General features: G+C 38.9%; 1 protein-coding gene across 1 annotated transcript in view; it reads left to right on the top strand.

Annotated features, from left to right (window-relative positions):
• LOC106082032 (allatostatin-A receptor) overlaps positions 1-25,900 on the top strand; it is a 223,334-nt gene that overhangs the window by 160,602 nt on the left and 36,832 nt on the right. Inside the window, exons 5-6 of the mRNA XM_059366898.1 lie at positions 14,250-14,368; positions 22,716-22,791. Coding sequence (XP_059222881.1) covers positions 14,250-14,368; positions 22,716-22,791 — 195 coding nt within the window. The remainder of the gene's footprint in view (positions 1-14,249; positions 14,369-22,715; positions 22,792-25,900) is intronic.

Below are 25,900 nucleotides of genomic sequence, written 5' to 3' on the forward strand. Positions count from 1 at the left end.
CTGAATCGGTCTATAGCCCAATATAGCTCCCATATAAATCGATCTCTCTATTTTACTTCTTGAGCCCCCAATAGGCGCAATTCTTATTCAAATTGGCTGACATTTTACACAGGTCTCCAACATATAATTCAATTGTGATCCAAACCGGACCATATCTTGATATCGCTCTAATAGCAGAGCAAATCTTTTCTTATATACTTTTTTGCCTAAGAAGAGATGCCGGGAAAAGAACTCGACAAATGCGATCCATGGTGGAGGGTATAAAAGATTCGGCCCGGCCGAACTTAGCACGCTTTTACTTGTTATTTTTTTTATACACACTTAACTTCGCTACAACAGTTTCCTTCCGTTTTTAACTCACCACCGAAGGATGGGGGCATATTAGTTTTGTCATTCAGTTTGCAACACATCGAAATATCCATTTCCGACCCCATAAGGAATCTATATTCTTGATCAGCGTAAAAATCTAAGACGATCTAGCCATGTCCATCCGTCTGTCCTTCTGTCTGTTGGAATCACGCTACAGTCTTTAAACATAGAGATATTGAGATGAAATTTAGCACAGATTCTTTTTTTGTCCATAACCAGATTAAATTCGATGATGGGCTATATCGAACTATAGCTTGATATAGCCCCAATATATACCGATCCTCCGATTTAGGGTCTTAGGACCATAAAAATCACATTTATTATCCGATTTTGCTGAAATTTGGGACAGTGAGTTATGTTAGGCCCTTCGACATCCCTCTTCTATTTGGCTCTGATCGGTCCAGATTTGGGTAATACCTGCCATATACACCGATCTGAAATTTGGGACAGTGAGTTAATTTAAGCCCCTCGATAAACTTCTTTAATTTGGCCCAGATCGGTTCAGATTTAGATATAGCTGCCATATATACCGATCTCTCGATTTAAGGTTTTGGGGCCATAAAAGGCGCATTTATTGTCCGATTTCTTCAAATTTGGGACAGTGAGATGTGTTAGGCTCTTCGGCATTTATCTGCAACTTGACCCAAATTGGTCCAGGTCTAGATATAGCTGCCATATAGACCGATATCTGGACATAAAGTCTTGGTCCCATAAAAGGCGCATTTTATAATCCGATTTCATTAAAATTTGACACAGTGACTTACGTTAGTCTTTTCGAAATTTCGAAAGATCGGTTTATTTTTAGATATAGCTACTTAAAAGACCAATATTTTATTATACACAATCGAACAATGTCTTGTACTTATTAGTATTTGCTCCAACATTGGAACATATTTCGATATAGCTGCTATGGGGCACAAGGGATATTATGTAGTCGGCTCCGCCTATCCTTGCTGGTTTCATATATGTATAAAAACTTCATATTTCAATACCAATTTGTCATTGGAATAGAACAATTTAATCCCCATAAATCTTTGAAACAGACACTTCTACGCCCTAGACACAAAGGAGGAGAATATAAAAATAACACCATCCACTTTTTTCCACTACAAATAGTAAGTTATTTATACTTGGCAATAAGCATGAAAACCAAGTCACAAATTTGCTACGCCACCATTGCTCCATTCTTGAACTTGAAATGAGTTGCGCTTTCACATCAAGAAAATGTCAAGGCATGACATTGCCATACCTTCTTCCAGCCCCGGGAAGGGATCAATTTTTCAACCTCCCACCTCGAAAGCAGATGGAATTCACAAACAACTTTCTGAGCTTGGCACCTAGCTGCAACCAACTACGTACAAATGAATATTCACAAAAAAGCGAAAAAAACCAACGTTGATGCTGACCAAACAAGACAAGCCAAAGCGAATCGGATAGAAGACAAGGGACGAGCAGAGGGTATGGGTATGGGTATGTTACTTAAAGTTACCACCTACCAGCTACCAAGGATACATGATACAATGAAGCAAGTTTTCCTTTTTTTTAACAGTAAACAAAACTTTGTATAGCCGTTGTCATAGCTCATTCATGCCTAGGCAGCAAAGTGGGATGGGGCTAAGGCGGAGGTAGTGAAAAAAGTGTTGGCGTTGTCACAACAAAAACGGAAGTGGAAATTTTCATAAATTGTCATAATGACACAAATATAACAGCTATGAACATCCGCCACACAACATACTTGGAAACTGCTGCGCTCTCCACTTTACAGGAAGCATGGCGTGGACTTATCTAATGTCAACTTAGTGTAGCTTTTTTGCTAAAGATGGGAATATTCCTTTTTTTCCCCCAGTGCTCTTCTAAGTTGACTTTGTCACTGGCTTTTAAAGGCAATACATTGCCTTTATGTTGATATGAAATGGCCTGATGAAGTTTATGATGATGTTGATGTTTACTGGGAATGCGTTGCTACTGATAAACAACAAAGTCCCTTTATAAACATTGATGGCCTTGTAGCGGGAAAAGTAACAAACGCAGATTTAAAGTTGTGTTGCAGGAACTTTATTATAAATTGAAATATAATTGGTACCAAGATGCATAAATCCTTCCACTCGCTTTTAAAAAGGCCAATTATAGGAAGTTATGTTGTTTATTTTTTTTTTTTCAGGAATTGCGTGTTTTGCGAGAAAATGTCAGCAGTTAATCCTTAATAATCATGAATTGAAAAAATAGAAATAACAATTCAAGTTTATGAGATGGATATTTTTCATGCGCTCTTGCTCGTGTCCTATTCCAATCATATTTCTAATGCTAATTGACAACCTATTAACCCATTAACGACAAATGGGTAGAAAAATAATCAAAGATAGAGTTGTTTAAGGATATTTCCAGCTTGAGCTAGGAGGGAGATCAACCAAAGCGGTATTGGTTAGCATGAAGTATACGATTAAGAATAGCTTTATATAAAGTCTTGTCATAGAAGGTCATGTTTTGGGGGCACAACTGCTTGTCAAAAGTCAGTAATTTTATGTAGCTCTTAAACTCAAGCGAAACATATTCTAACAAATATAAAGGCGTTAAGTACGGCCGGGCCAAACTTTGGATACCCACCACCTCGGATATATATGTAAACCACCTGTCATCTAAATCAGGTGAAAATTGCATACCTTATGTCCAACAGCAGTTATATCGAAATAATATCCGATTTGGACCAAATACTAATAAGTACAAGTCATTGTTCAATTGTGTATAACAAAATATTGGTCTTTTTAGTAGCTATAACTAGTCGAAAAGCCTAATATAAGTCAATGTGTCAAATTTCAGATAAATCGGATTATAAATTCCCCATTTTTGGGGCCAAGACTATAAACTATATGGCAGCTATATCCAAATCTGGACGGATCTGAGCCAAATTGACGAAGGATGTCGAAAGTCTAACACAACTCACTGTCCCTAATTTCAGCAAAATCGGGTAATAAATGTGGCTTTTATGGGCCTAAGACCCTAAATCGGAGGATCGGTCTATACGGCAGCTATATCCAAATCTGGACCAAATTGACGAAGGATGTCGAAGAGCCTAAGACAACTCACTGTCCCAAATTTCAGCAAAATCGGATAATAAATGTGGCTTTTATGAGCCTAAGACCCTAAATCGGAGGATCGGTCTATATGGAGGCTTTATCAAGATATAGTCCGATATAGCCCATCTTCGAACTTAAGCTGTTTATAGACAAAAAAAAAATAATCTATGCAAAGTTCCAGCTCAATATCTATATTTTTGAAGACTATAGTGTGATTTTAACAGGCAGACGGATGGTAATGTCTAGGTCGTCTTAGATTTTTACGCTGATCAAGAATATATATACTTTATAGGGTCGGAAATGGATACTTCGATGTGTTGCAAATGGAATGACAAAATGAATATACCCCATCCTTCGGTGGTGGGTATAAAAATTCTTGTAGTGGAGTTTCTGGAAAATGTTTAAGCGACGGGTTGCGTTTGATGATGTCTGTATCAAAAAAAATCCATTTATGTCAATGGGTCTCAGAAAGGGCAGTTTTAGTACCCTTTCTTCTCAGAAAGGGTAGATTTAGTACCCTTTTCCTTCAGAAAGGTTAGTTTTAGTACCCTTCCCTTTCAAAAAAGGTAGTTTTGATAGGCTTTCTTTTCGGAAAAGGTAATTTTAGAACCCTTTCTTTTCGGAAAGGGTAGTTTTAGTACCCTTTCTTTCCAAAAAGGGTATTTTTAGTACCCCTTCTTTTCAGAATGGGTTATGTTAGTACCCTTTCTTTTCAGAAAGGGTAGTTTCAGTACACTTTCTTTTCAGGAACGGTAATTTTGGTGCCCTTTTTTTGAAAAGGGTAGTTCCAGTACCCCTCTTTCAAAAACGGTAATTTTAGTACCCTTTCCTTTCAGAAAGAGTTATTTTAGTACTCTTTCTTTTCAGAAAGGGTAGTTTTAGTATTCTTTCCTTTCAGAAAGAGTAGTTTTAGTACCCTCTCCCTTCAGAATGGGTAGTTTTAGTACCCTTCCCTTTCAGAAAGGGTAGCTTTATTAGCCTTTTTTTGGAAAAGTACCCTTTCCTTTCAGAAAGAGTTATTTTAGTACTCTTTCTTTTCAGAAAGGGTAGTTTAAGTACTCTTTCCTTTCAGAAAAGGTAGTGTTAGTACCCTGTCTTTTCGAAAAGGGTAGTTTTAGTACCCTTCCTTGTCGGAAGGGCTAGTTTTAGTACCCTTCTTTCTAGAAATGGTATTTTTAGTACCCTTTCTTTTCAGAAAAGGTAGTTTTAGTAACCTTTCTTTTCAGGAAAGGTAGTTTTGGTACCCTTTCTTTTGGAAAGGGTAGTTCCAGTACCCTTCTTTCAAAAAGGGTAGTTTTAGTACCCTTTCCATTCAGAAAAACTTGTTTTAGTACTCTTTCTTTTCAGAAGGGGTAGTTTTAGTATCCTTTCTTTTCAGAAAGGGCTGTTTTAGATCTCTTTCCTTTCAGAAAGAGTTAAATTAGTACTCTTTCTTATCAGAAAGGGTAGTTTTAGTATTCTTTCTTTTCAGAAAGGGTAGTTTTAGTACCCTCTCCCTTCAGAGTGGGTAGTTTTAGTACCCTTTCCCTTTCAGAAAGGGTAGTTTTAGTACCCTCTCTTTTCGGAAAGGGTAGTTTTAGTACCCATCCTTTTCGGAAGCGCTAGTTTTGGTACCCTTTCTTTCTAGAAATGGTATTTTTAGTACCATTTCTTTTCAGAAAAGGTAGTTTTAGTACCCTTTCTTTTCAGAAAAGGTAGTTTTAGTACCCTTTCCTTTGGAAAGCGCTAGTTTATTAGTTTCAGCACACACACACACTTTAGAAAGGTTAGTTTTAGTACCCTTTCTTTTCCGAAAGTGTAATTTATGTGCCCTCTCTTTTCATAAAGTCTAGTTTTAGTACCCTTTCTTTCCAGAAAGTGTAGTTTTAGTAACCTTTATTTTCAGAAAGGGTAGTTGTAGTACCCTTTCTTGTCAGAAAGGGTAGTTTTAGTTCCCTTTCTTTTAGAAAGGGTTGTTTCAGTACACTTTTTTAGAAAGGTTAGGTTTAGAACCCTTTCTTTTCCGAAAGGGTAATTTATGTGCCCTCTCTTTCCATAAATGGTAGTTTCAGTACCGTTAGTTGAAAAAGGGTAGTTTTAGTACCCTTTCTTTTCGAAAAAGTTAGTTTTAATACCCTTTCTTTTCGAAAAGGGTAGTTTTAGTATCCTTTCCTTTCAGAAAAGGTAGTTTTAGTACCCTTTCTTTTCAGAAAAGGTAGTTTAAGTACCCCTTCTTTTTTTAAGAAAGTATAGTTTTAGTACCCTTTTTTCAGAAAGTACCCTTTTTTAAAAATGGCTAGTTTAGGAATATCTGTTGTACTCTTTCCTTTCGAAAAGGGTAGTTTTGTACCCTTTCCTTTTAGAAAGTATAGCTTTAGTACCCTTTCTTTTCGGAAAGGCAGTTTTAGATCCCTTTCTATTCGTTAAAAGGACAGTTTTTGTACCCTTTCGATTTAGAAAGTATACTTAAAAAAAGGCCGGTTTCTAAAAATAAAGCCATTTAATATCTAAACCCACCCCATATCACCACATGTTCTTATGAAGACATATACTTTTTAAACCATCTTTCAGCACAAGGTACGTATTACCACTGATGGTGTTAAAGGTGTATTAAAAACATCTCCTTGGCAATGCACTTCCCATGCCCAGAGGTGTTTGTTGAGCAGAAGGTTGTTTCTAAATAAGAAGTTGTTTAGAAACTTCTAACTTGTGTTAAGCATTGCAGCGAAAGTAAAAACCACAAAGGCTATTAACAATGCTCGGTGCTGTAACAAGACTTTTTGGAACACAAAATTTTCCTTTACCTACTATTTCACAATGGTTGCTTAACGTGAGACCAGGAAGCATAAATAACTTCCGGCCCAGATGCCGTAATGACCTTTGCTGCAGCAACTACAAAACCCCCAGAACAAGAAATGGGCAAACAACGGTTTTGCCTTGTAATGGTGCACCAAATGGACCACAAACTAGGCCAAACTAAAACCCCAGCAAAATACCACCATTCCTCCTCCCTTAGCAAAGAAACACGATTCCCCAAGGTTTTAAATTTAGCCTTCATTTTGACCACAAGTTTCGGTTTTCCCCAAAACTTCCTTTTGATAATAATGTCCTTTGTTTCTTTTGATATTGATGGATGTTGTTGCCATAACAATACATAAAACTTCTAAAGTTATTTCTATGAGGGAGGGAGAGAAAAAAAAACATGGGCAGCACAGTTTACCACAAAGCATCTATCCTAACGTGACTTAAGTAAATGTTGGCTATTTATCAAGTTTTCGCACAACTTTTGTGACAATGTGTCATGGGCAATGATGATGATGCAAGGCTGGTTGAGAGAAGTGTTTCAAAAAACCAGCTTAAACTGTGATAAAACAGCCAATTAAATGGCCCCAAACTAAGGGTGGAAAAATAAAACATCTTAGGAATTAGTTAAATGGAATATTTTACAATTTTTGTTAAAAGTTGGGAGTAGTATGGGGTTCGCTGGAAGTTGATTTTTTCGTTTCGTTTTCAATACTTTTTTCAATACGATTACCTTGAAATTTTTACAGATTTTGTAAGTTGGCCTGGAAGAAAACATAGGCTATATAATTTTTTGATATCAGGAGGGGGCGGACCCTCCCCCTTACCCCAAAAAGTACTACCCAAAAATAAAAGTGGACCGATCGAGAAAATATGGGATTCAAATGAAAGGTATTCAAGAGTAGAGTAAGAATTTCATAATAAAAGTTGGGTCCAAGTACCTGGGGGGCCGCCCCAGCCCCAAAACCCCTTAAAATTGGTCTATTTGACTATCATGAAAATATGGGGCTCAAATGAAAGGTATTCGGGAGTAGATTACGAATATGGTCAGGAAGTAGGAATAGGCTTTATAATTTACTGATAACGGAAGTGGGCGGACCCTCCACCGTTACCCCAAAAACACCAACTAAAATCAAAAGTGGACCGATATGGGAATCGAATCAAAAGCATGTGGGAGTAGATAACATATCTGGCATACAAGTTAATGTCGAAGTATAGGGGTCACCCCTCCCCCACAAAAATGCCCAAAATGGGCACATTAGCCAATCACGGATATATGGGACTCGGTTTGTTTGTTCCGCATAGACTGAAAAACGGCAGAACCGATTTTCTCGATATTTTCGCTTATTGTATAGGTTGGTCTGGAAGGAAACATAGGCTATATAATTTTTCGGTATCGGAAAGGGGACGGACCCCCCCCCCTTATGCCAAAAAACACAACCCAAAATCGAAAGTAGACCGTTCGGCACAATATAGGTATCAAATAAAAGGTATTGGAGAGTAGAGAGTATGGTATTAAAATTTGAGTCTCAGTACTCATCGGGCCGCCACAACTCCAAAACTCCGCCAAACAGACATATTGGACGTTAAATTCTATAGGGGGCTCAAATGAAAGGTATTCGGGATTAAATTTCGAATCTGGCATACAAAATCAGATCGAACCTCAACAACGCCATTAGACCCATTATGACTATGTGATAATTGGCTGAACCGATTTTCTTAAAATTTTCATAGATTGTGTATGTTTGTCCAGAAAGAACCATAGGCTACATAATTTTTATATATCGGGTGGAGGCGGACCCTCCCCCTAACCCTAAAAATGCCAGAGATCAGAAAACGAATAACCCCAAAACTCCTCTAAGCAGATATATTCAAAGTTCATGTCAATATGGGACCCAAGGCTATACGGCACTCAAATGCAAGGAATTAGAGAGTAGATTACGTATTCTAAAGATACGTCAAATGAGTTATTTGACCCATTATGACAATATGGTACTCAAATGAAAGGAACTTGAGAGTAGAAAACGAATTTGATATCCAATTTTAGAGCCAAGTGTTTAAGGGTACGCCCTAAAGCACTCCCTAAACTGAACTTCATTTCCATTGGAAATAAAGAACGAATTTTATATCCATATTTGAGTAGAAAAGTCTGAGGTGCCCTCGCTCCCCTAATGAGAACATTACCCTAAGGAAGAACATTACTACCAGGAACCGAGATCGGGCAAACTCTCACACATCCATGAGTGCTTTCCGATTCAAGTTTAAGCTGAATGATAAGGGACCTTTTGTATAGTCGAGTCCGAACGAAATGTCGACGACATTAACGAAATGTCGACAACATTAAGAGGGGATAAACACCGCTTTGTCCGATGTTCTCGGCAAGATTCGAACGCGTTCAGCATCATAGGCTACAATGTCACGAATTTGATACCCCCATTCAGGGCGAAGTATCCCCACCCTAAAATGATATTAGAGAGTTAAAGAAGGCGCAACGTAGCGGGCCCGGTTCGGCTAGTTCCTTAATGTGGCTAAACTTATTTACATTTTAAGAAAATTTTACTTAAATTAAATAGTATTAGATTTCATTAAGAAAAAAAAAAGAATAATTCCTATGCTTAGCCTTAAATATCTGCTAAACACACCGATTTCAACATTCCCATTCTCTTAAATCGCCAAAAATAAATAACAAACTTTTTGCATTATCCTTGGCCAACTTGAATGAAATGAAACGGAAAGTGATTTCCTCATCAGCATGCCCGCATCCTTTGGACTTTCCCCAACTTCCTTAATAACAAAAGTACAAAAGATTCTTCTCTTTTTTAGTTCCAAGTTTTTAGAGATTATTTTTTGTTGTTTTTATTTTTGGCTTTGTTTTTTTATTTTATTCTTTATTACATGGTTGCTATGAACATCCTCTTCAATTTCCTAGGAAAAATAAAAGACAACATTTATTTACATCTCTGTCTTTCTGTCTCTGTCGGTGTCCTTTTCGTCCATTCATTTGGTTTTCCATTCCGGGCCATTTGACTTCACTGCCATTTGATTATTTGCTTTCAACGATTGCTTGTTTTGTTTGGCGAATCGATGGCAGAACGATGACGATGACTTCGACATGGTCTGAAGATTTCATCATTTTTGGCGTGTGCGGTTCGTTTTTCCCCCATAGGCTTTCGTTGATGGATATATGGGCAACAGACGCCTCCAATGTATCCAGCTTCATACCCTTCCCCAGCTTTACATTTTATTTGACAATTTCACTTTTAAATGTCATTTAACGAGTTTTACTTTACTTGCTTTTGGCCTCTAGCCATGGCAATGGTTTGTATTCGCGGTACGGTAGCTATTTTTTATTGCATTCTTCCAACAACAACAGCAAATTTTCACAGTTTATTCACCATTTGGCATTGTAAATGAAGAGAGAGCCCTTGTTTGGTTTCTAGACAAAACTAGTTAATGGCATTTTTATCTGATTTTGACAATGAATTTGCTCATGTTTTAGGCAATCAATAAAAAAGTTCAGTAATTTAATGACTTTTACATGACCCTAAAATTAGGAAAAGAAAGGTTAGATGACTATAAAGGTAGACGTAATGGAGTTTTCATCAGCACTGCATTACAACAACTACCAAAGAACGGGGGTATATTCCTTTTATCAATTCGTTTTGTTACACATCGAAATATCCACTTTCAACCCCATAGGGTATAAATGTGTATAAGACGGACCAGCGCTATATAAGAGACATTTTTTGTGCAAATAGGCTAACTAACCTAAACCTGAACCTGAACCTGAACCTAAACCTAAACCTAAACCTAAACCTAAACCTAAACCTAAACCTAAACCTAAACCTAAACCTAAACCTAAACCTAAACCTAAACCTAAACCTAAACCTAAACCTAAACCTAAACCTAAGCCTAAACCTAAACCTAAACCTAAACCTAAACCTAAACCTAAACCTAAACCTAAACCTAAACCTAAACCTAAACCTAAACCTAAACCTAAACCTAAACCTAAACCTAAACCTAAACCTAAACCTAAACCTAAACCTAAACCTAAACCTAAACCTAAACCTAAACCTAAACCTAAACCTAAACTTAAACTTAAACCTAAACCTAAACCTAAACCTAAACCAAATTCCAAATTCGGCCCGGTCGAAATTAATGCCTTTTTACTTGTTATGATTACCAAGAATATATACTTTATGGGGTCGGAAATGGATATATCCGTGTGTTGCAAACGGTAGGATAAAGTGAGTGATGGGTATAAAAACTTGGTTTTTGGGACACTCTTTTGTATATGCATAGCTCGATTTGATAATGATATTGGCCAAATTATATTTATAGGGTTATTGTATGGTATTATATAGTCAAGTATGCATGACTTTTGCCTTAGCTTACTTGTTTTTATTTTAAAATGTGTGTTATTTTTTCTATTAATGCAAACAAGTTCTTGTTTTCTCAATTTCACTAGGAAATTTCCTTTAGCCTCACTGTATATCCCCCACTACTTTCTTTGCAGGAATTTTCTCTGTTGACTTTGCATTGACTCCGCTTGCGTTAATTTTTATTAATTGAACTCTTCCCTCGCGGCACACAGCGTTTGATGTAATTTTATTACTTTTTTATTGGTTTTTATAGTCGTTCTATGGCTGAAGTCAAACAAAATCTTCTCTATCAGGGTGTCTCCCATTGAGAGAGACAAGCATGGACCACAGTGACAGGTGTGGACACATCGAACGATACTGGCAATGACAAATTTTTGTCGCCCACTGCTTCCCCGGTCAGGGGAACAATGGAAATTAATTTAAATATTTACATAACCTTCGAACGGTAGGAAACCAAAAGCACGGACAGAGATGCGCAAAGAGACAAATCGAAGGCAACATGAATTTTCATCAAGCGGAAATAGGAAATGGTTATAACAACAACAACAACAACAAAAAGAAGCAATTGTTATAGAGCACCTAACATCACATAACGTATAACCTCCAGCTGTGATGATGTTCGTTTCTGTTCTCTCATAAATTTCTGTCAAATTAACTAAAAGCTTGGATGTTCTATTAGTGGAAAGAGTGGGGGAGAGGGATACAAAATGGCAGAGGATATTTATATCAAAAACTGAAGGCTTACTATCAGCAAAACTCTTAATTAACACAATTCGGTATTTAGGTTAATGTGGAGCTCTAATGAGTTGTCTTTGAAAACAAACAAATAGAAGCGATGGTGTAACAATTTCTGTTTTTTTTTTTTTTTTTGCTGACATTTTTGATAAATTGAAGATACACACGAATTCACTTAGCCAGGTACATGAGGCCGCCAGCTTTAAATGCTTACAAGACCCTATTAGTATCAAAGTTTATCTACTTATGTTAAATGAGTGCACGAACATGCTAAAATCCTTTTCTTGACATTTTTGTGATTTATGTGACTAAAATTATCAATTAATGAATATCCCTGCGGACTTTAATTTTCATCCTTCGAAAAAAAAATTGAGTATTTGCTTCATTCAAGACGAAACCCTAGAAGTTCGCACTTAAGCTTAGTACTGACTTCATTCCCAGTGAAAATGTCTAACAACAACACACAACAAAGACAACAGAAATAACGCAAAGTTGATTGGTGCCTATTTAATGACATTGGAAATTTATTGAAGCGAAATTTCTATTGGTGCAGCAGGTTAGGTTGGGTTAGGTTAAAAAGAGGGTGCAGATATTAATTCGCCCCATGCCACTATGGACATACACCTAAGCCAGTAATCGGCTTGATATGCGCTCTAAATACTAAAAAAGTAACCTCTAAAAAGAAAATTTTAAGTTAGGAATTCCATGCTACTTACAAAATCCTTAATTGTTTACAATACCACTCCCCAAAGTTGGTTCATGTCTGCTATTGTGTCTCGACCTAAGTACCGCTATCTGTTGGACGCGAAAGCCGGGCAATGACAAAGGAAATCCTCCAACGTCTCATCATCTTCCCCGCATACCCTACACATGCTATCACTTGCCGCACCGATTTTACATAAGTGAGCTCGTAGTCCTATGTGTCCCGTTATGATACCAATAACTATACTGACCTCCTTCTTGCTTCCTTTCGGTAATACCCTCGTCTTCTCACGATCTGGATCCCCCCATAGGATTTTCGCCGTCCCACCGACCGTTTCGCTATTCCACAATGTTGCATGCGCATTCGTCGCCCACACCCTTAACTCAGACTTCGTCGACCCGAAAGGCTTCGGGTTAACCAAGTTTATTGACGGCAGTCCTCTGGCCTTCACCGCCAAATCATCTGCCCTTTGATTTCCTCTTACTCCGTTATGGCCCGGCACCCAAACGATGCAGATTTTGCCATCCTAAGAAAAGGCGTTAATCTTCTTCTTACACTGCAAGACTGTTCGTGACCTTACCGTCCTGGTTGTTATTGCCCTTATGGCACCGCACGCATTCCGTGATCGCCCGGATGTCCGCCTGCAAGGGACTGTATTATGGTCAGGCAGTCTAAAACAGACCTCAGCCCCTGGGTTCTCAATGTAAACCCCCAGGCACACTCTGCCCTCTAGCTTTGATTCATCCGTGTAACATGATCTTCCTGATGACAATACTAAGGTTCCGTCAATCCAAGACAGTGCCGATGGCAGGAGTGCCTCGCACTCGCCTTCAAGCTTCATCTCAGGTATCCGATCGGAAACCTCCTCTCTTCCTTCCAGGTTTCCTATCGTCGCCTCAATTATACCGCAATGGTATGAGCTGCTCCCATCCTCACTCCATTCTCCCATTGCCTTAAGTCTCACAGTGGCCGCCTCACACATAATCTGTATGTCAATGGGTCGAATATCTAGAATAGTCTCCAGTTCCCAAGTGGGCGTAGTCCTCATCGCTCCGCCTATGCCAAAACCAGATGACACACGGCTGGGCTGAATTTTTGAACTTCTAAATGGATACACCATTTTTCTCAGTTAATATCTGGATTTTTTTAAGATTTCAAAGAGTTTAAATGTGCACATCATTAGGGGCTTTAGTAAAGCAAATTCAGGGGATCAGTTCATATATGTGAATATATCTGTGCGATATTTGATGTGAGTGTATAGATGTCCTCCACACACCCAATTACAGCCAAAAGAGGCAAAAAATTTGGCTTTTAAGTCTCAGTAGAGAAACCGGGGTACCAGTATCTCCGCTGTTCCTTAATGGAATGTTTGTTCATCAGTAAATTGGTATATGTAATATGTAGTATTTATGGCCCTATCTGATCTGCATTTGGGCAATTGTAATCATGAGATGGTGTAAGTGTAAGTGGTGTAAGTATCTCCATTTATGGGTCGAAACCTTTATTGGGACATATTTTAGTAATTAAAATTTTTTCGAAAGTTGACAGTGTTTAAAGTTGTCAAAGGGTTGATGAGTCAACGCCTTGCAAACCGCAATACATTTATTATTATTATTATCATATAATTTAATGTACTCCTTGTGGTTTCACCAAGACCATAATTATTGTCATTGTTTGTCTTGCTAAAGAAAACATATAAAACTTATATTCATGGTTAACCACTATTCTGTGAAAAGCCATTAATTAGCCCATAGCCTTTAGCCAATGCAAGAACTGCAATGAACAGCCATCTGTCACAGTCAGGCATATAATTAAAGCCACCCTCAGACCATGGGGCGTATACGTACTTGCGAACATGTATTTGCCAATGTATACTACAAGAATTTAATGGACAACCACTATAGAGAGACACACACACATACACAGAGACAAAAACATATTGGCTTATTTACATTTACTAACACAAATTATTATTCTACTTGTCAGGCACACATAAACAAATTTAATATGTATGAATGACCGGGCATATTGTAATGGATCAACAAGTGTTGGCTTTTCCTTATCTCCTCTACAGCGCTCTCTAGCTGCCTATGGGCCCTTGTTTGCGTGATTTCTTGTTGCTTCCTCTTTTGAATATATTTTCCTTCACTCAATTCATTTGCAATGTTTTCATTTGTTCTTCGTTTGTTTGTGTTATTGTTGCAGCTCTCATTCTTCCTGTCATCGTACGTGGCCCCATTGACATTAATATGTTTCCTGTACATGGGCATGTTGGCACGTCTCTGGAAAAGTGCGCCTGGCTGCAAACCATCTGCCGAGTCACGGTAAGTAGTTACAGTGTTTGCTTGTTTTGCCTCAGTTCGGTTTGGTTTATCTAGAAAAGCAACAGCAGCCACTGGAAAGCATAAAGTCAACATTTAACATCCTCATGACTGACATTAACCTCGTACTTCACACTCCACTGAACTTTATACGAAACTTGATAATGGAGAAATATTGCATGCACGACCGCTAACAAACATTGTTGGAAAAACTATTTCTAATTAGTTTAAAACGCAGGAAGTTGGCAAACCGGGGAAGGTCTGATAAGTTAGGGCACCACTTCAATTTTCAATTAAAAATTAGGCTAGCGATTAGTGGATATGGTTGAATTATTCCATATTCCTTCACCATCAGGTGAACTTCAAACTAACTTAATTCCCTATGGAATTTCATTTGAGTGCTATACCATCAGTCTATGTACCCGTTTGGAACAAGCAGGCAAACCAACACACTTTGATAGTTCATCTCAATAAAAGGTGTTCGGGTATGGCATAGGTTAGCCATTAGACTCACTTAGACGAATTCCTCCATTGTGATACCGCAGGAACAGAAGAAGGAAAATGCTACCGTTCCTACCGTTGAACCATCAGGATCGCTTTAAAAAGCCCAATAACTTGCGAATATTCACATCCGCAGCCAGGTTCTTAAAGAAATGAAAACCTACACTAGAACTCCTTCTGAATACCAGTGCGGGACATACACACAGAAGGTGTTCTGGATTCTCTTCTTCAAGAGTCTTTAGCAAAGCCCAACATCTTGCGTTCGTTCACATCCGCTAAATCAGACAGGTTCTCAATGATATGAGAACCTAAAGTGGAACTCATTCTAACTGCCAGTGCTGGACACACACAGAGAAGGTGTTCTGTAGTCTCTTCTTCTTCGATGTTCTCACAGCTTCTGCAAAAGTCGTTGCTGGCAAACTTCAGTCTGTCAGCATGTGTTCCGATTTGACAGTGACCTGTCATGACGCCAGTGACAGCAAAGCGGTTGACCTCTTTAAGTCTGCATTAGGCCACATAGATTTGGAATGCTCACAGCCCGCTCTTTGTAACCATCTATCATTCGTTGTCCTTGGGGCCTGATCCTGAAAACTTAGTTTACATGTCGCTAGAGGCATACCCACAGACTCCAGTTTCCCTGGAATGTGTAGGGTAATTCCTAATATCGCTAGCTCGTCCGTTTTACAATTCCCTGGGATATATCTGTGGCCCACCACCCAAAACAAATGAATTTTGAACTGTTCCCCACCTCCTTGAGAGATCTGCGACAGTCGAGGACGGTTTTTGTGTTCAGAAATACGTTCTCCAGGGATTTAATAGCTTCCTGGCTGTCTGAGAAGATATTTATGACAATCGTCGTTATAACATAACTTAGCCATTCCAGCACTTTCTTAATTGCAACGATCTCCGCTTGAAACACACTGCAGTGGTCGAGTAACCTTTTCAATATGACCAGTTCCAGATCTTTAGATCTTTAGAGTACACCCCAAAGGTCACCTAGTCGTGTAGTTTGGAACCATCTGCATAGAAGTCTATGTAATTTATATTACCAGGGATATCGTAGTTCCATTCGGTTCTATCTGTAATAGAGGTACAGTACTTTTTATCACAAAGCGCCCCAGGTAAGGTGTAATCCACACTGCCTAAATCATCGGACATAGTATCAAGCAAAACACAGTGTCCGTAGACGCCACATGACCAAAGAGAAAGCTCCCTTAGCCTCACGGCAATGGTCGCAGCAATTTGTCTAGGCATAATGTCCAAATGGATTAGTTATAGGATTCAATTTAGTGCATCAAATGGTCTCATCCTCAGTGCGGCTGGAATGCACAAACAAGCCATCCTTGGGATGCGGTTGACTATTAAACAGTAGGTGGACTTTTGAAGTGCCGTCCACCAGACCACAATACCATATAGCATTATAGGTCTGACAACTGCGGTATGTACGCAGTGCATGACGCGTTGTCCAATCCCCCAACTTTTACCAAAGGCTCTTTTGCAGGTGTATAGAGCAAGAGTTGCCTTTCTTGCCCTCTCCAAAATGTTAGATTTGAAGTTCAATATCCTGTCCAGCAAACATCCAGGTATTTTTCGCTTTCTGTATATGGAACATTCTCTCCTTCCAAGGAGACGGGTGACACTGTAGATAACTTGTATCTCCTACTGAAAAGAACTACTGTCTGTATTACATGGATTTACGCCTAGACCGCTTCGGTAGTCCACATTGCTGTTGTACGTAGAGATTCCTGAAGTATTTGGTTGCCCAAAAAGTAATTGCGGATTTTTTAAAAGAATGTAAATGCATTTTTAATAAAATTTAGAATGAACTTTAATCAAATATACTTTTTTTACACTTTTTTCTAAAGCAAGCTAAAAGTAACAGCTGATAACTGACAGAAGAAAGAATGCAATTACAGAGTCACAAGCCGTTGAAAAAATTTGTCAACGCCGACTATATGAAAAATCCGCAATTACTTTTTGGGCAACCCTTATGTACTTTATGGGGTCTCAGACGCATATTTCGAGGTGTTACAAACCGAATGACGAAATTAGTACACCCCTATCCTATGATGGAGAGTATAGTAAACTTTCTTACGGTAGAGCCTGATTGATGCCTAGAAACTCCAACTCCTTCATGATTGACGTCGGTTTTACATTATTGGAAGCACCTTCAATGTCAAGAAATGCTACCATTGTACATTTCTTGACAGCGAGAGAACCCTCTATGTAGCCGACTAGGTCATGAAGGTCTGTTTCACTGGATTTGCCTTTACTATATGCATGCTGCTGCTGCAACAGGCGATCTCCACAGATCTTTGCCCGAAGATATGTTTCTATCAACCTCTCAAGAGTCTTCAGCATAAAGGATGACAGACTAATAGGGCGACAATCTTTCGCCTACGTGTGGTAAGGTTTTCCTGCTTTCGGAATGAAAATAACCTTTGTGTCCCTTCATCTCACAGGTATATATGGCATGCTGATATAAGCAAAGTATATCAGCCTAAGCCAAGGAACCAGTTTATCAGACACAGCTTGTTATTCAACTGGTGATACATCATCAGGGCATGACCACTTAAAGAAGTCAAAACTTCTTACCGCCCAAAGGATTTTCGGCGCAGACACAATTTCCCTTATAACCTTCAACGAATGCATGCCAATGGCAACCTTTTCCGCCTCGCTGCATGTTGGAGAATTTCCCATGAAATGTGTATCAATGAGTAGTTCTAATGTTTCCTCACTAGACATTGTCCATACATTCTCAGACTTCTGAATATACACCTCCGTAATATAGAGTATGGCATATATTCTACTTAAATTGGCGTAAAAATTCACTATTTATGGGCTCTACAATGGATATCGACCGATGTATGGACCCATCCATGCTGGCAGGAAAAATATTTCCCCAATTAGTTCCTCTCCCTCCTTAATAAACCTGCCTCGTCATAATCAACCATAATTAGTTTGAATAATTATTACAACAAACTCATGACTTTACATTTTCACACTCCACAAGGCCCACATTTGCAAGTGGAGCTAACTTTGAAGCATGTAATAAACTATCACCACCACACTAAAACTATTACAACTACCAGCACTAGGCTCATGTCAATCATTCGTTCGTACTTCCTTGCCTGCGGCGTGACCAACACTGAGTGCTGTCATATAAATTAAGTAGCATTTTCATAAACTCTCTAAACAAGGCCGTCGAGAGGCATTCGCAATGACTTGCTTTTTCCCGAGATAAATGGGAAGAGTTTGCATGTGCCGGGAATACCATACATATTAGACATTTTGCCATAGAACTAATTTGAAATTTGTCTTAGCAGTCAACTTCAGCCACACTGTAGGGAGCCATCAGTTAGACGGGCAGTTTATGCTTTTCGTGCTCTAGGCAAAATGCTGACGAAATGTTTTCAAAAACTTTCCAACGAGAAAATTTTGAGAATTGTTGAGCAGGGTCTGATAAAGATGTTAATGACAGAAATGCTTGTATGCATATGTTGCGGTGACAGCTTGCTGTCAAAGTTTTGTGAACGACAAATACAATGTTGTGTGTGGTTTAAAGTGATTTGCGGGCACTTACTTTAATGAATGGAAAATCTTTTGGTAGTGGGCCTATTTGGGATAGTGGTTTTTATATAGATCTTTAGAGTCTTAAAATCCAAATGGGCTCATTGTTGGTAATAGGACCTTAACTCTAGGGATCGAGTTTTATGGAGCCTATATATATTTATGGACCAATCTGGTCTTATTTTTCTTGTTACCGGAAGTCACAATTGTGATATCACACACTCAATTTCAGCCCAATTATGTACAATTTATGGCTTCTAGAGGCTCCAAAAGTCAAATCAGGGTCGGTTTAAAAGGGATCTTTATCTTATAGACCAATCTGAGCTGGATTTGGCGCGGATGTTGGAGGGTATAAACCTTAAAATTTGCTGCAATCAGTTGTATTAGACCCCTTTACGCCTGAATATGGTGTAGACCAGACTATAAGTGGATATAGCTACCATATGGAGCAATCTCCCGTTTTATGGTCAAGGGCAGTGAATTTTAATAGACCCATACCAGACGGGTTTGGTCCAGATTGGACCACATTTCGATATAGTTGCTAAGGCTTCATAAATGTTGTATTTTTCAACCAAACTTGATACAATGAGCTTGATATGTCTATTTGAGTTGGTGGCTATCCAAAGTTTTTACTTGTTATTCATTCGAATGACAAAAATGTGTGGAAGTAATCTAAAATTCGGTATCATTCCCTTTTGCTCGATATGACCACCCTTTGTCTTAACTACAGCTCTGAGTTGGACAAAAAATGATTTACAAGCTGCACGAATATAATCTGTCCGAATTTTGATCCATTTTCCCTACATTGGCTTTCTTCAGTGCATCTATAGTGGCATATTTTAATACCCAGCAACATAGGATGGAGAGTATATAAATCTAGTCATACCGTTTGTAATACCTCAAAACATTGATCTGTTACCCCATATACGAAATATTCTTGATTGTCTTGACATAAGTCGATCAAGCCATGTCTGTCTGTCCGTCCGTCCGTCTTTGGAAATCATGAGAGCGGTCGAACGAAAAAGATATTCACTTGACATTTTGCACAAATACTTCTTATTACAGTAGCTCATTGGGTCATATCGGTTCAGATTTGGATAAAGCCCACATATAAACCGATCCCCTAGAAACTTCAACGTTTGTACAGAATTTTTTTTCGAAATTTTGCTCAAGGACTTCTGTATTGACTTCCAACACCCGTGCTTAGTATGATCCGTAGCGGTCTATAAACTGATATAGGCTTCATATACACCGATCCCCAGTTTTGATTTCTTGAGTCCTATATTTTTGTTAGATTGGCCTGAAATTTGGCACATGAACTTCTGTTCTGATTTCAAACTTCAGTGTTCACTATGATCCGAACCTGTCTATAAACTATTATAGCCCCCATATAAGCCGATCCCCGGATATGATTTCTTGAGCCCCTAGCAGCCTAAATTTTCAGCCGATTTGGCCGAAACTTGGCCCAAGGACTTCTGTTCTGATTTTCAACATCTATGCCGAGTAGGATCGGAATCGGTGGTGGTCGAAAACTGAAACACCTTGTCTCCACCTTTACTCCGGTAGATGAGAGGCTAGCCACATTCCGCATAAAAGCCAAATTCTTCAACATCAGCCTTATTTGTGCCCATGCCTCGACGGAAGACAAAGACGAGCTGACCAAGGATATTTTCTACGAGCCCCTAGAGAGTGAATATGACCACTGCCCCGCCCATGATATTAAAATCGTTCTGGGAGATTTTAATGGGAAGATAGGGAAGGAAGACATTTTTGGTCTAAAAGTTTAGCCTCCACGAGATAACGTCCAGTAATGGGTTGAGGCTGATAGATTTCGCCGTGGCAAAAAACATGGTATTGTAGTTAGTAGCACCATCTTAGGGCCTTCAACACATTTCTGCATTTTGGCCCAGATCGTTTCATATTTCGATATAGCTGCCATATAAACCGTTCCGCCAAATTAGGGTCTTAAGCCCATGAAAGCCACATTTATTATCCGATTTTGCTGAAATTTGGGACAGTGAGTTGTCTTAGGTCAGTCAACATCTCAGTTCAGTTTGGCTCATATCGGTCCGGATTTGTATATAGGTGCCATATACAATCGATCTCTCGATTTAAGGTCTTGCGCCCATAAAGGCGCATTTATGGTCCGATTTTGCTGAAATTTGGGACAGTGAGTTGTCTTAGGGCCTTCAACACATTGCTGCATTTTGCCCCAGATCGGTTCAGATTTGGATATAGCTGCCATATAGACCGATCTGCCAAATTAGGGCCTTAGGCCCATAAAATCCACATTTATTATCCGATTTTGCTGAAATTTGGGACAGTGAGTTGTCTTAGGTCAGTCGACATCTCAGTTCACTTTGGCCCAGATCGGTTCAGATTTGTATATAGCTGCCATATAAACCGATCTTTCGATTTTAGGTTTTGCGCCCATAAAGGCGCATTTATAGTTCGATTTTGCCAAAATTTGAGACAGTGAGTTGTGTTAGGGCCTTCAACACATTTCTGCATTTTGGCCCAGATCGGTTCAGATTTCGATATAGCTGCCATTTAGACCGTTCCGCCAAATTAGAGTCTTAGGCCCATAAAAGCCACATTTATTATCCGATTTTGCTGAAACTTGGGACAGTGAGTTGTCTTAGATCATTCAACATCTCAGTTCAGTTTGCGCCCATAAAGGCGCATTTATGGTCCGATTTTGCCAAAATTTGGGACAGTGAGTTGTGTTAGGCCCTTCGACATCCTTCTTCAATTTGGCTCAGATCGGTTCAGATTTTGATATAGACCGATCTCTCTCGATTTAAGGTTTAGGGGCCATAAAAGGCACATTTATTGCCCAATTTCGCCGAAATTTGGGACAGTGAGTTGTGTTAGGCTCTTCGACATTTTTCTGAAACTTGCCCAAATCGGTCCAGATTTGGATATAGCTGTCATATAGACCGATTTCTCGATTTAAAGTCTTGGCCCCATAGAAGGCGCAATTGAAAAAATTACTTGTACTTATAAGTATTTGGTCTAAATCGGATCAAATGTCTATATAGCTGCTATGGGACATAAGGTATGCATTTTCACCGGATTTTGAAGAAACGTGGTTTGCATATATACCCGAGGTGGTGGGTATCCAAAGTTTGGCCCGGCCGAACATAACGCCTTTTTAGTTGTTTTTTCATAATTGATGTCTGTTCTCCCAACTTTTGATATTACAGAGCTTTTCGAGCATTTACATCGTTAACTTTGATTCACCTTCATTTACTGCTACTCCCATAATAACTGACTCTTTTTCGACCTTTTCAAAGACAACAGTTACTGCTTTCGATGAACGCTCCATGATTTCGGTGTCTTCGACAAACGCAGGCAGTACGTGTTTTCTTCTTTAACAGAACTCTAAGTCTCTCTATGAATATTTCGTTTGGCATCTCCTCGGCATCTTTAATTCACCCCATTGGTTATTTATGGGCACATAAACTGCTTTCTCTATCCGTATACAAAAAATAATTTCAAATATAATCTGAGCTTGTTCTTTTAACACATTAGCCCAAAAATTGTGAAAATCTTCTTAGCCTTCAAAGTCAATTACGTTTGTTCAAACAAATCCTTCTAAGCATGAAAAACCTGTTATCCAAATATTTGCAAAAAGACTTTAACTAAATATGCAAACATTGCTGGACCTTAACAGCAAATCCAATTCAAATTGAATATTAACTAATGCCAACAGTGAATGTGGGGGTAAAGCAAATATTTTCCTATAATAAGAAAAACAACCCAAAATATTATTATCATCATCATCATCATGGTGATAATGGACCTCATTCTCATCACACACAGACATATTTTATTCATATACACAATACAGTCTCAAGGATATGCGCAACACACACACGCACATTAGCCAACACATCATTCATAAGAGAAAAGACTTACGCATACAGGCAGCACAAGATGAAGTGCCTTATATAGTATAAGGGACATCTTAACTTGTGTATGAACATCAATCAAGGATTATACTTCTGTGTTTGTATATCGGTAATACTTTATTGGCTTTTTTCCTTCCTTTCTTTTTTTTCGCTTTTTTCTACTTTTTTCATGTCTTCTGCTTTATCCAATTTGAATGGATATGGCCTTCCATTTGATGATTACGTTGACGATGGTGTGCCCGAATGACTGCTGGGCTGACTGGCTGGCTGGCTGCCCAACAAACTGCTGCCTCTCTGCTTGTATGATTGATGACATCTGACCTTACGCATGTGATATGGTTACAATCACAAAATATCATCTGCAGCAAAGGAAAACGACGTGTCACACGCATGGTTGTTGTTGTCGTCCTGGCCTTTGCCATATGTTGGCTACCCATACATGTAAGTTACACATTTTGTTTATGATTGTGGTTATTGTGATATTGCAAAGCATGGGCGTTGCCGAGAGAAGAAAAGTGGGTAGAGGGGGCAATCCCATTCACAATTAAATTACGAATATTTCATTCAATTCTAAGGAATATGTATGTCTTACCTTCTCTTTGAATTTGCAGCGCTTAGACTTATTAAACTCCTGCGTTATCATTAAAATTGTAAATGGCCAAAGTCGTTTAAATCACCCCCCTCATGTAAAATTTGAAGAATGTTCATCAGAATCTGTAGCCAAGTTGGGTGTGCTTTCTTCCTAGAAAAGACTACCGTCATGTCAGTCGACCTATTGGTCATTCTTATTGTTTAGATTTGAATTTATGGCGCATACATCGTTACGATATTGGATTTCCCCTCTTTGAGTCATCAATATTGATTTTGCAAGGAATGGAAATGCCATTTGCATTTTTACAAAATGAGCTCCGTTTTAGGAAATAGTCGTATGACCTCAAAATAAACACAAATATTAAGTGAAGTTTGTATGTATGTACCTATTATAGGGGCTCATGTGAATGTAGTGATGGGCACACTAACAGAGTTGAAAATACTAAAATGTGTTTGTATGGGTGGCAGTAAAACCCAGACAATCAACCAAGGGTAGTATAACGACAATGCTATAACGAAGGCAAACGAAGTTGCTTATCTTGGTCGTGTGCTACTGTTCGTTTTTCCTATGCCCATAGGCATTGAAACCTATGCGCATTTGTGTGTTGTTGCCCATCTCTGTATTAATGTATGCTGCCACATAATACTGTCACATTACGATTTATGAATGGGAATTGCACATAAATTTCAATGAATGATCCCTGAAATTACCAAATGGACATCAAAAAATTATGTGTAGTACTTTGGCTGAAATTCATACGTACATTTCATATATCAATATATCGTTCAAATTTATATGAAGGTATTTCGCCACAGTGGGAACAAAAAGATGTGCGATGGATGCAATGACAGATATATGGAAAGACAGACTGGTGGACCGACAGGCAGTCACACACAAAGATTGAGGGACAGAGAAAAAGACAGACAAACAAACAGACAGAGAAACAGACAGATAGACAAACAGACAGACAAACAGACAGAAAAACAGACAGACAAACAGACAGACAAACAGACAGACAAACAGACAGACAAACAGGCAGACAAACAGACAGACAAACAAACAGACAAACAGACAGACAGACACAAAAACAGACAGACAAACAGACAGACAAACAGACAGACAAATAAATAGACAGACAGACAGACAAATAGACAGACAAACAGACAGACAAACAGAGAGACAAACAGACATATAAACAGACAGACAAATATACAAACAGACAGACCGATAAAGAGACAGACAAACAGACAGACAAATATACAAACAGACGGACCGATAAAGAGACAGGCGGACAGATAAAGAGATAGACTGACAGACGGACCGATAAAGATACAGGCGGACAGATAAAGAGATAGACTGACAGACAGACGGATAGAAGACATGCAGACGCACTTTCAGAATGATGCTAAACATAGGCAGCCCGAGACAAAGTCGAAGAGTGCTAATCGCAAGTGTCGTTAATTCTTATCAACTATATGAAGCCTCTGTTTGGGAACCGAAGTTAAAGACGTCTGCAGGATAATGCATGACATCATAGCTAGCTTGCTGTTCATCGTATAAACAATTGCCAGACGCGAGAGTTACCTGTATCCCTGCGGACATGACACCTCTGCACGGTGCCCAAATTGTTCTACTATAGATGAGGATGCAGGACATGTAGTATTCAGATGTCACAGATTCGCCATAGGTTGCAGTAGGTTGTAGTCCTTCATAAACAAGACCCAAGATCAGCTTATATGGCAGATATATCAAAACGTGGACCGATTTGGCCCATTTACAATCCCAACCGACCTACGCTAATAAAAACGTATTTGTGCAAAACATCAAGGAGGCCACCATAGCGCAGAGGTTAGCATGTCCGCCTATGTTATCGTGCTTTCGACAAACAGACGGACGGACGGACATGGCTGGATCGATTTAGAATGATATGGCGATCAAGAATTTATACACTTTATGGGGTCCTAGACGCATATTTCGAGGTGTTACAAACAGAAGAACGAAATTAGTACACCCCCATCCTATGGTGAAGGGTAAAAAATAATTAAAAGATTAACTGAAGTACTTAAGTCTTTATTGACCTTTCAAATAAGTAAATTTCTTTGCAGCATCCTGTACAGAGTTAATAGCTTTTAGTGGAATCTAAGGTGGTGGGTACCCAAGATTCGATCCACTCGATCTTAACACGATTTTTTGGAATTCGGTCGTTTGCGGGGCCGCTCAAATTCGATCTCTACACATTTTTCTTTAGCGATACAGAATTTGTGGAGGAGGAAAATCGAAATCTTGGGAAGAGACATGATTTTCATTTTGGCTATCGTTATGCCACATACACACAAGTCTCAACTACAAACTTATTCTATGCATTCGAGTAGAATCCCAACCCAAAGCCTTCTTAGAGCCATCAATGAAGATGAAGTACTCATAGTCCTCAAACACAGTCAAGCAATCACCTTCCTTTGCTAAAGAGTATCTTGAGTCTGTCTAAGTACCAGGTGAACTTACAAACTTCTCAGGTTTCTCTGAGCATCTGTCCTGTCCAAAATGGATCTTTGGTTATTAGAGTTGGTAAATTTTTGTGAGTATCAAAATCGTTAAAAATCGGCTGCTCGATTTCCATTTCTCTCCGCCATAAGATGGAGGGATATACTAACGTCGTCATTCCGTTCGTAACACCTCGAAATATCTAAGACCCCATAAAGTATTCTTCATCGCCATTTTAAGTCGATCTAGCCACGTCCGTTCGTCTGTCCGTACGTCCGTCCGTCGAAAGCACGCTAACTTTCGACGCACTAAAGATAGGCGCTTGAAATTTTCGGTTGATAACCTGATATAGCTCCCATATTAACCGATCTCCGCAATTTCGACCAATATGGCTGAAATTTTGTACATTTTTGGTATGACTTCCAACAATTGTGCCAAGTATGGTCTAAATCGGTTCATAACCTGTAATAGCTGTCA

This window comes from Stomoxys calcitrans, chromosome 4 (genome assembly GCF_963082655.1).
Source record: "Stomoxys calcitrans chromosome 4, idStoCalc2.1, whole genome shotgun sequence".
In the NCBI taxonomy this organism is placed as follows: Eukaryota; Metazoa; Arthropoda; class Insecta; order Diptera; family Muscidae; genus Stomoxys; species Stomoxys calcitrans.